Source organism: Setaria viridis, chromosome 1, assembly GCF_005286985.2.
Source record: "Setaria viridis chromosome 1, Setaria_viridis_v4.0, whole genome shotgun sequence".
NCBI lineage: Eukaryota > Viridiplantae > Streptophyta > Magnoliopsida > Poales > Poaceae > Setaria > Setaria viridis.
The window spans coordinates 26,774,279-26,784,723 of record NC_048263.2 but is presented as its reverse complement, the minus strand read 5'-3'; the positions used below and the strand labels follow the sequence as shown (position 1 = coordinate 26,784,723).

Genomic DNA, 10,445 nt, shown 5'->3' with positions numbered 1-10,445 from the left:
TAAGATTCAGCCTGTGGGTTAGTTCGCACAACGTTTTAGGTGTGTTAGGTGTGGTTTGCAGAGTGGTTAGGGGACGACAAGTTCTGGCCGCGCGGATGAGTAATGCCTGACTGCATTGCACTTGCACTTCTGCGAGCAGGGCAGACTACAGAGGCCTGCTGATGTGATCGCAGTGATGAGTGATCTAATAGCCTATCTGATGCTGTGATGTGAGAGCCATCTGATGCCGTCTCACAAATGAATACTCTTAGCGTGGCGCCGAGAAAGATGACAATCGATACTCCTTCCATCCCACCCACAAAGAGTGCAATTCTAATTTTTTAAAACATATTAGTAGTAGCGTGAAAAGACTCTAATGCTCTCATTTGTTGGTCACGTGCAGTAAGTTTTGACGTACAAATCAGATCTAACCACTTAATTAGACAGGTAGTTAGATCTATTTTCTAGGATTGCACTTTTTTTTTATTTTTTTTTTAAAAAATACTGGAATTTCACTCTTTATGTGACGCGGGAGGGGGGGGGGGGGAGTAATCCAATAGGATGGTGATGTGGTAATTGACGCCATGGTATGGTAACTGCCATAGTGCCAATGTAGTATTGTGTATAGTCTTTTGTGTTGACCTTGCATTATCCTACATAATAAAACACGTTACTCAAGCAGCATTTTCGTGGAAAAAAGGAAGTTACACTTACAGAACCATAAAGCTCATTTGTTCATAACCATCTTGCAAAACGATAAACAATAACCTTTGTAGAAAAACATTTATCATACAATAATAAACATGTAAACATTGCTACTATTGTGTGCTACTAGCGTAGTACTCCCTCCGTCCCTGTCATTCCTACCTCTTAGAATTCAATCGTAATCAACTTTGACCAAATATATAAAAAAATTAATATTTATGATACATAATTAGTATAATTAGATAGATCGATGAATCTATTTTTATAATAAATCTATTTAAAAATATAAATGTTGCTAATATTTTCTACAAATATAGTTAAACTTAAAAAAATTTAACCAGCACGCTTCCCACGGTGACGGATAAAAAATGTGACCATGCTTCCCATGGGACTGAGGAGTACTCCATGGAAGAAAATTCGAAATTCCATCTTCACTTCTCTCATTCTCTGACGGTCTGGCCAGGTGACCTCCCAGTCCCCGCTCATCCGCCGAGCGAGCGAGTAGCGGCGGCGGAGGAGGCCAGACGGTGTCACAGGTTAGGAAGGCCATCCGCGTTCCTTCCCTAGTGCGTGCCTCTCTCATTCTCCATCCGCGCCCTTTCAATCCTCATGTAGCTGCTCACCCGATGCCTTGTAGAGAGGACGCACGCCACATGTTCGACGGAATGCGGCTTCAGAAGCGGAGCAAGGACGACGAGGCGTCCACCGCGTGTGGCGGCACGGACCGCATCAGCGGCCTACCGGAGGGCGTCCTCCACCACGTGCTGTCCCTCCTGCCAGCGCACGACGCGGTGCGGACGTGCGTGCTCGCCCGGCGCTGGCGCCACCTCTGGAGGTCCGCGCCGGGGATCCGCATCACCGGCGTCAAGGGGTGGCGCGACGCCGACAAGTTCGTCGCCTTCGTGGACCGACTGCTCAGCCTCCGAGGGAGCTGCGCGCCAGTGGAGTCATGCAAGATGAAATTCGATGCGGGCGACTTCGACTTTGACTACTTCCTGCTTGCCAAGAAGCAGCACGTGAGCCACTGGATCATGGATGCTGTGCGCCTCAATGTCCAGGTGTTCCGATTATCTTTTGCCGAATTGGAAAGTTTCTGTCTACCTCATCTGCCTCTCGTCAGCCAGCACCTCGTGAGGCTAGAGCTTGCCTGCGTTGATGCCAACGACAGCATTCTTGATTTTTCAGGCTGTCCCGCACTTGTAGTTCTGAGGATGAAGTACTGCTTCGTAAATGCTGGCAAACTGCTATCTGCATCCTTGAAGAAACTAATCATGATTAATTGTGAATTTCGCCGGGGAAACCGCACCAGAATTTCGTTGCCAAGTCTTGTTTCACTGGAGCTAATTCGTTGCTATGGTAGGACTCCTCTGCTTGAATGCATACCATCCCTAGAAAGAGCTATTGTCAGCCTTGCTGGTTATTCTGAGGACTACTGTATTGATGGTGGCACCGGCGATTGCGGTGATGATTCTTGTGAGGGTTGTCGATATTATTACGGGTCTGATGGTAACCGCAACAACTGTGTGTTTCTCAAAGGTTTGTCGGAAGCAACACACGTGGAGTTGTCAGCTTGTCCTGGTGTGGTATGCTCGCAACTCCATTCCCACTTATCTCCTATTGTTATTTCAGTTCTTATCTCTTGTGAGGTAAATTCATCAATCAATAATGCTTTGTCAAATGAATTCACAGAGAAGCTGTACGCTAATGTGTGTTGCACTCTGTTCACTATTCAAACCATTATACCAGTGATTCAATCAAAACTTCTGGTTCTAGTATTACATAAATTCTAACGAAAATATATAATATCTCTAGATAGTGACTTTTGACTGATTTTAATTTCAGCATGGCTCACTCATTATGGAAAGTATATTCTTACTTATAAATTAGATACAATATAAAAAAGATAGGGGTCTATATTTTCCTCATTTCCTCCTTGTAGTTTGTTTGAATTTATAACTTTACCTAACAGATGTTCACCAAGCATATATTTGTCATTGGAATTACCGACTTCCTGCTCTGATCTGGCTCCTTTACATGTTGCCTAGTTTGTTTTCAATAGGGATTTAAAGTGGTGCCCTATATTTACCAAGTTAAAGACTTTGCTACTCGATGAGTGGTGTGTTGCTGATTGCAATGCATTGATTTGTTTCCTCCAACATTCGCCAGCCCTGGAAAAGCTTACTCTTCAACTTTACATGGTATGATATGTTGTAGTTGATGTCTTATTGAACTTACCATCAATGATTGATGATTGATCTGTTTGGAATAATATTTGTTTGCTGTAGGCATCCCAATATCCAGTGAAAACAGATGGAAGATATAACCCATTGGAGCTGCCATTTGCATCCCATCATCTTAAGATAGTTGAAATCAAATGTGAAGAGGTCGATGGGAGGGTTCACAAAATTTTAAGTAGCCTGAATACCTATGGCATACCACTGAATCACATTGAGATCCAACAAACTAATAGAAGTTCCGGATCTGGATGTAAGCCAAACACTTGATACTCTATGCTTGTTCTATGTATATCATCTATTTCCAAGAACAAAGAGAATAGAACACTAATTTAAAAAATGTGAATGTTAGGAAATGTGTGTGTGGCAGAAAGATAGGTGAATGCACACTCACTTTATGCGCCTCTTGTCTAGTGCAATTTATTTAGTTGCTTTAAATTGCTCTTCAGTTTCTACTCTTGAAACCAAGAATCAGTATAGGTGATGGTTATCCATTGTTCCACTTTAGTTCTGATTATTCAATGAAGTTATGCTTCCTCTTGTGCGTGTGTATTATCAGTGTCAAACACAGTTGCCCCATATGGCCCTGTCATTGTTCCTGTTATTTCTCATGTTAGCTAAGATTACTTGCCAAACATGAAAGCAAATAATGTGCCATCATACCGTATTAGTCTTTTCGTAGCTTTACAATATTAAAATAAAGTTCCATGCTGATGGAAATGGATATCTTATCCTTTGAAGACAAATAGACAATTTCCCATACACAAGGCTTACTTGCTAAGTCAGTAAATTTTTCCTCTGACATGCTTATGGGTTCCCTCTGAGTTGATTGTGCATTAACATTTCCTTGCAGACGTCAATTTGGTGTGCACTGGTTTCAGCTAAACTGGAGGTAAGAAGTATTTTCTTTTTACATGGATATTGTTTTATGGCTTATCTTGCACTTTGTGGTTATTGTTTTTACAAGATATCTTCTATCTTGATTAATTTGGATTGTTTATCCCAATGATCTCTAATGCAGATAATATTTAGATAGCTGGCAATTCAGACATAAGACTTTTCTGCTTATATCTGTGCAATCTGTACATTTGTGTATATAGGAAAGAGTGAAGACATCCTCATTGATTAAAATTCTGAATTACCGTAGCTGATGATATACAGAAACTGGCCGATCTCCTAGATTGGGTGATTTTTTGTTTTGGTTGGGTTTGCAATTAATAATCAAACAATGCAAATTCTATGTTTGGTTAGAAAAAGGAATCCGACAGAGCTACACTGTTAATGCTTCCATTTATCATCAAATCATTGGCATATTCAATTAATTGTTTCCTTTACACCAAACGGATTTGCATATAAAATGTTGTTTCAGATGCATCTTTTTTTAAATAATATACAGTTGATTTATCTCCACCAAACTTGTGTTCTCTACTCTTGCAACTGAACGTGAGTCTGTACGGAAGTCTGCATAAAAGGCACATCTGTATGGAGTTCAATCACATCTAGTAGGGGGAAGTGGTCAGATGTCATCTAAAGTTATCCGTTCATAGATTTCTTTTAGAAAATTTTGTTGAAAAAGATTTCCTGTATTTCACAGTCTCTTATCAAGCCATACAACCCTCACAGTTCTCATGCAGTATTCCGGTTGTCTTTGTACAGATTGCAGGCTCACGCAGAGTGGACAAGATTTTGAAGCTCACGCAAATGGACCTACTGTCTCTCGATTTTTGCCGAAGTCCACGTAACCCCCTAAACTATAAAACTGTCTAACCCCTGGGTTTCCAAAACCAGCTTACTTTTCACCTTTGCATCCAATTCAAACTGGTTTTGGTCACGTAGACAATAAATTTGCTTGTCTTGATGATTAGGATAGCCACAGCATCAATCATTGTTCACATGTCATGCAGACATCTTCCTCTTGTTGCTACAACAGAGGCAGCGGCTTGACGCCGAAAAATAAGAGCTTCTGCCAAGGGGTGAGGGCTCGATGAAGGGCTAGCGGGTGGCCTACAGTCATCGAGGGCGCCAAGCTCCTGGTCGTGACGATAGTCTGCACAGTCCACCACCGCAGCTCCGGCACAGACACGATGATGGCTTCAAGTCGAAGGAGCTCCTGCACGGGCACGCTACGCTAGGCGTCGAGCCCCGGCCTACTTGGTGCAGCGCTGAACCCGTAGCACTGTCACCAGGGAGCGACGGGATAGCTCAAAGGCGCTCCAGTCCTAGTGTCTACAGCCTCACAGGAGAGGAGCATCGTGAGCTGGCCTTGAGTGGCCGCTTGCTTGCGTGAGGAGGTGTTGTGGCTTGACTTGGATAAGTTAGTTGCTGCTGGATTGCTTTGCGGAGAGAGGAAAATAGGGGAGGCGAGAGGGGAAAAGAGTAAGGCGGTGCTAAAGCTGTCAAATTTGGATATGGATGTAGAAGAGCTGTGTGGTGCAGAGGAGTGCAGGTATTTTTGGTCTCCATGGATTGGATTGTTTACTCGGACGGGAGAGAGGAGCAGAGGAGGAAGGTGTTGCTGACTCGCTAAAGAAGAGAATAGGAGGGACGTGTGGCCGTGCATGGCCGTGCATAGAGGGCCAGCCAGCGGCAGATGTGGACAATGACCGATGTTGTGGCCATCCAATCATCAAACACAAGCAAATCCACTGTTCATGTGGCTAAAATCAGTTTTGATTGGCGCTAAAGGTGAAAAATGAGTTGGTTTTGAAAATCTAGGGGGTTATGTAAACGGTTTTACAATTTAAGGGTTACATGGACTTCAGTCATAGTTGAGGGTAGTAATTTGGACTTTTTCCTATCTCTGCCTAATAATAAAGAGCGGTTGTTTCTTCCAACCGTCATAGTTATTTTGTAAAAAATTCTCTTAACTTTTTCGTAATCAACCCGCAGTTCTTAAAATAGTTCTTGATAATTTTGTAAAAAGATGCTCAAACTTTACTGCAATTGGCCTGAGGTTCTTGAAGTTAAAGGGACGTACGTGACCCCGCCGCCATCCCCATGAATCAGTCCAAACCTGATTTGATGTCCTGGGTTCACACAGAATCAACATAGCATCCCCAATCGAACTGGTAGAATAGAAAAGACACGAGGAAGAAGATCCAAATCGAAGGCGAGCACCACGCGCTGCCACTACACACTGTAGTCCAGCGCGTCTCGCATCCTTGATGCGCCGCTCATGCGCCGGTTGCCCACTGCAAAGACGTGAGGGCTCGGCCAAGAGGCATAAGCACCCGGGAAGAAGGGGATTCGAAAGATCGAGACGACAAGGCGAGAGATGTGCAAGAATAGAGAATATAGATGAGACGGCCCCTCCCCTCCGCTCCCCGCGGGGGAAGCTCGCCCTGGAGGCCAGCGTGCCACCACTCACGATGGTGGGAGCGCGCCCCGGCCTCGCACCGTTGCACCCGGCAGGAGCCACTGCCCCTCCCCGTCGCTCCCGTGGGGGAACCTCGCCCAATGCGCCGCCGCTCCTAGCGAGGGGGAGCGTGCCCCGGCCTCTTGCTGCCGCTCCTCGCTGGAGAGGTTGCCCCGGTGGACCGCGTGCCGCCACTCCCCGCGGGGGAGCTCGCCGCGGAAGCTTGCACGCTACTGTTCCGATGGGAGGACCTCGCCCCGACTTGGCGTTGCTGGTCCGCACGGACAAGGGAGAAAGAGAAAGCAAGGGGAAGGAGAACGAACGGCGGCAGCGGAGCAACCGAGTAGGAGATCGAGATAAGGAGGCGGAGGGGTAAACCTGAGCGCAGCAATGGATGGACCGTCTGGGAGAAACATAGCGGTTACAGGAGTTTTCTGGAAGACATGCATAATCCACATCCTCAGTATATTAGCCAATCAAATAAATAGTGCAATTGGTTTGATCCGAACCATCTCGTGCTAATCAATTTCATTAGCGGCTGGATTGATGATTGGATCAATTACCAAACGTGTTGGTGTGTGATGGGGTTTAATGGGCATTGGGCCTAATCAGAGGATGGACCTTGGAGTGGTTGTTGGTCAGGAAGATGAGAAAAACATACCCTTCTATGCACCGTCTAATTGATCATAGAACGGAACTAACCCGTAGCAGCGTACGGACATTTCTGCTAGTTAATAATAAATGAATGTTGGGGTACTTTCGCAGCCATGAGGCTGTTGTCCTCCAAGAATGTAGGTCTCACATCGGCTCATGTATGATTGTAGAAATTCTTGGCCAATGTATGCAAGACGGCATTGATCTATAGCGAATATGATGTGATGAGCACGATTCATCTTCTTTGAATCTAATTTAAGTTTGGATATATATTGATGATTGAAAACTTGTGATCCCTGGCGTCTACTGGAGTCATACTGCTGATATCATTGTGCATGCAAATAACCTGTTTGTGGGTTGGGTCCTATGAATCTGTGGGATCAAAATCTGGGGTAAGGCTTGAATTTTCCCCAGGTGTCCTGTGTTGAAGAATCTAATTAAAGATTCCCAATACTGCAACATAATGCTGTGTGTGGGTTGTATGAATCCGGGGTCACGAATCAGAGCACAGTACTTGTCACAATGATATTCAGTCCACAGCTGCCCAGACGCGTAAGCTTGCCAACTCGCACCAATGGAAGACAACTCCTACCTCTGCCTCGGGGTTGGCTCTCGTGTCGCTGCTCCTCGAGCTCGCCAACCGCCAGGACCATGGTAGCTGCCGGTCATCGTCAGCTTGCACCACATCGCGGGCAAGCTCCCACACCGCGCGATGCGGGATCTAGCGAGGACTGCGACTCTGCGACCTGTTCCTCCGGCCGCACCAACGAGATCGTGGCCGTCCTCCTGGCTCGCCGGCCGGCTCGATCAGCACAGTCATGTTACTCATATCACTGCTTGATCAATACCGCAATGTAAAACTGAATGGCCGTTTCAAGGTTGATCCATCAGCACATTTGGTTACTGGTCACCTTTCACCAAAGTCTTATAAAACTGGGACTAGCCAGTGATGTGTACTAACCATGTATTAAATTCCAATACATTTTCACGCTTATTAACCTTATTATTAGGAGCAAGTTTAATTTCTGGCATCTACACCGACTAAAAACAAGAAGCAAGGTATGATATCCTCTACATGTCAAATTTTAGGGAAGCACACCCATTCATGATTCATGAATCATGAATAACAGCGTTCAGAATTTTTTTGCCCCGATGGCATGTTAGTAATTGTTCTAAAAGAAAGCCTCTGGCCCATAGAGGCACAAAAGTTGGGCTTGTGTATTTTCAGCCTTTAGAATTAAATGGATTTCACTAAACAGAAAATCGACCCATATACTAGGGTGTCATCTTATAGTAAAAAGCAGAAAAATTGTAAGCGCAGAGCAACAAATAGAAATCAATGTATATATATGTATATGTATATATATATGTGTGTATATGTATGTATATATATGTATATGTATATATATATGTGTGTGTATATGTATGTATATATATGTATATGTGTGTGTATATCAATGTACCGATTGGGACGCGCGGGTGAGCTCGGGTACGGAATAGCCTATTCCGTACCCAGGGTATTGTATAGTATAGTTATATATATATATATATATATATATATATATATATATATATATATATATATATATATATAATAGGGGTCAAACCAACGAACGTGGCCCGACCACAGTCCCACCTAGCCCACTCGCAGGCGCGGAGCGAACCACCCTCCTCCCAGTCTACCCAGCTCGGTTCCGCTCGTCAGCTACAACGCGCGAATTCTGCTGGCTCGGCTCTGGGCGATAGTACCCGACGCCGCAAATTGCTCCTGTTCCCCGTTGACCATCACAAACCCAAATCTCCATCGCGTGATTCGTTGGCCGCCAGACGCCGCCGGCGACGATCCCGTCCCACACTCGCAGCTTCAAATCGGCTCGCATCGCTATCCCTGGCCATCCGACGACCCGCCGCTGCTCTATTCCTTATCCCCACAAATTGTGCCTGTTTCCTAATCCACACCGCCGGAAAACTCCCGAAATCCCCATCCCCATCGATTCCTTTCGCCGCCGCCCTCGGCAGAAACGGCGTCGATCCGGCCTGCATCGAGGATGTGCTGCCGGAGAAGCTCCGGATCCAGATTCCTCGGTGCACGAGACCATTCGTCGGTGATACTGTGAGTCTGCTTTGTGGGCAGGGGATCGGAAGGCAGGTGAGCTGCCGCGCGACAGCAACAATCCCCTATTCCGCATGCGTTTCGAATTTGTTTTGGTTTTGGTCTGATTATCAGCGTACGTTGCTGATTAATTGAATATACTTCTTTACCACACTTTCAATCAATTTTCCCCGTTCGACCTCTGCAGCTGTCCATGATGTGTGTGTCGTAGCAGCCGATGGTCCGACATAATCCAGGTGGATCTGGGCGCAACAGAAGATTGGAGTATTCAGGTTTCTGATTTTCTTTTGGATTGATCGGGGATCCAGCCCTGCGGCCATAGGCTCCAGAGTTGAGCAGCGGCAAATTAAATCCCCCATACTCATTAGGCCTCAAGACATTCGTTTAGATTAGGAGCTGATTCCCTCTAGATCATGATTTTGTTTCCTCACTGTACGTCTATTCCTTTTAGCATTTTTCCATTGATCTATTTAGCCGTCACGAATTGGGATTTCTTGTAGTAGCCATATCATCTGAATTTCGATTCTACATCCATATCTTTTCATTCAGATTTCAAGGTATTCAGTGACATTGCACTATTCTTAATACATCATATTATAGTAAATTTTAAGAAATTATTTTCAAAATTAAATGGCATAGAAGGAATAGGATACGATGATGTGATTTCCACTGCTTGGATACTAGATTAAGAGCATCATTGGCTGGATACTAGATTAAGAGCATCATTGGCCGATCTGTGAAAATGGCATAGATAATTCCAAGATGTGAAGTGGATTAGTATGGCTTTCATTGGCTGCCGCTCAGCATCAGTGGCAACCAGTGCCAGTTAGCTAGCTACTTATGGGTTTGCTTGGAGTAGAGAATTATTATTCTGACATATTTCAATATATCATGAAAGCTTAGTAAATTTCTCATGTCATTTATTACTGCTATTCCTTTCATGATGATTTTTAGGAGATGGTGTCTCATTGGCAACTGCAGTGGAGACTACAATCATTTACTTTACAGAGCACCCAAAGAGCATTGGAGCTGCCAGTTCCATCACATGGGCTATCTGAAGAAGCCCAACTAAAGTGAGGATGATGACGAATGCATGCAGCAAAACATATGAAAGATCTGTGTGATGTGCACCTTCGAAGACAGTGTGTATGTGCTGTGCTGCAAACCTGCAATGCCAGGTAGAATGTGCAAGCAAAGCAATCCAGATTGTATCAATTTCAATATTTTTCCTCCTGCTTGGCATGATATATTGCAAGTACCGCATCGCTGCTGTCATTTGTAATCCAGCCAATTCGGCAGTCATATTGCTCCAATTTAACTCTGTCTAATACTAACTTCAAAACATATCGTTTCCTGTAACATGGACCCTGATTGTGAATGAAAGAACTTGTGAATGCAGGAGCCA

The 10,445-nt window shown here is 44.7% G+C and overlaps 1 protein-coding gene and 1 long non-coding RNA gene across 5 annotated transcripts; both read left to right on the top strand.

Moving 5' to 3' along the window:
* The first annotated feature begins 1,077 nt into the window (after nucleotides 1-1,077).
* On the top strand, nucleotides 1,078-5,816 carry LOC117855104 (FBD-associated F-box protein At1g66310). 4 transcript variants are annotated; one of them, XR_011898096.1, is made up of 7 exons: nucleotides 1,078-1,220; nucleotides 1,322-2,267; nucleotides 2,730-2,882; nucleotides 2,970-3,171; nucleotides 3,772-3,810; nucleotides 4,575-4,656; nucleotides 4,823-5,816. XR_011898096.1 is itself a non-coding variant. In XM_034737413.2 (6 exons), exons 1-5 carry the CDS (start codon nucleotides 1,090-1,092, stop codon nucleotides 3,801-3,803), a joined length of 1,464 nt encoding a protein of 487 aa, XP_034593304.2. In that variant the 5' UTR covers nucleotides 1,078-1,089; the 3' UTR covers nucleotides 3,804-3,810; nucleotides 4,575-5,816. The 4 variants fall into 4 exon arrangements, 3 of the variants coding, with proteins under 3 accessions (XP_034593304.2, XP_072149450.1, XP_072149449.1); XM_034737413.2 differs by having other exon boundaries at nucleotides 4,575-5,816; XM_072293348.1 differs by having other exon boundaries at nucleotides 1,084-1,250; nucleotides 4,575-5,816.
* A 2,737-nt stretch (nucleotides 5,817-8,553) lies between these two features.
* On the top strand, nucleotides 8,554-10,445 carry LOC117841630 (uncharacterized). The gene is made up of 3 exons (XR_004637334.1): nucleotides 8,554-9,076; nucleotides 9,228-9,312; nucleotides 9,995-10,445. It is a non-coding gene; the product is annotated as an uncharacterized lncRNA (long non-coding RNA).

Coding starts and splice junctions, on each gene's coding strand:
- LOC117855104 (XM_034737413.2), top strand. CDS start 1,090: ATGGAAGAAAATTCGAAATTCCATCTTCACTTCTCTCATTCTCTGACG. Junction 1,221..1,321: donor GAGGCCAGACGGTGTCACAG/GTTAGGAAGGCC, acceptor GATGCCTTGTAG/AGAGGACGCACGCCACATGT. Junction 2,268..2,729: donor TGTCAGCTTGTCCTGGTGTG/GTATGCTCGCAA, acceptor CATGTTGCCTAG/TTTGTTTTCAATAGGGATTT.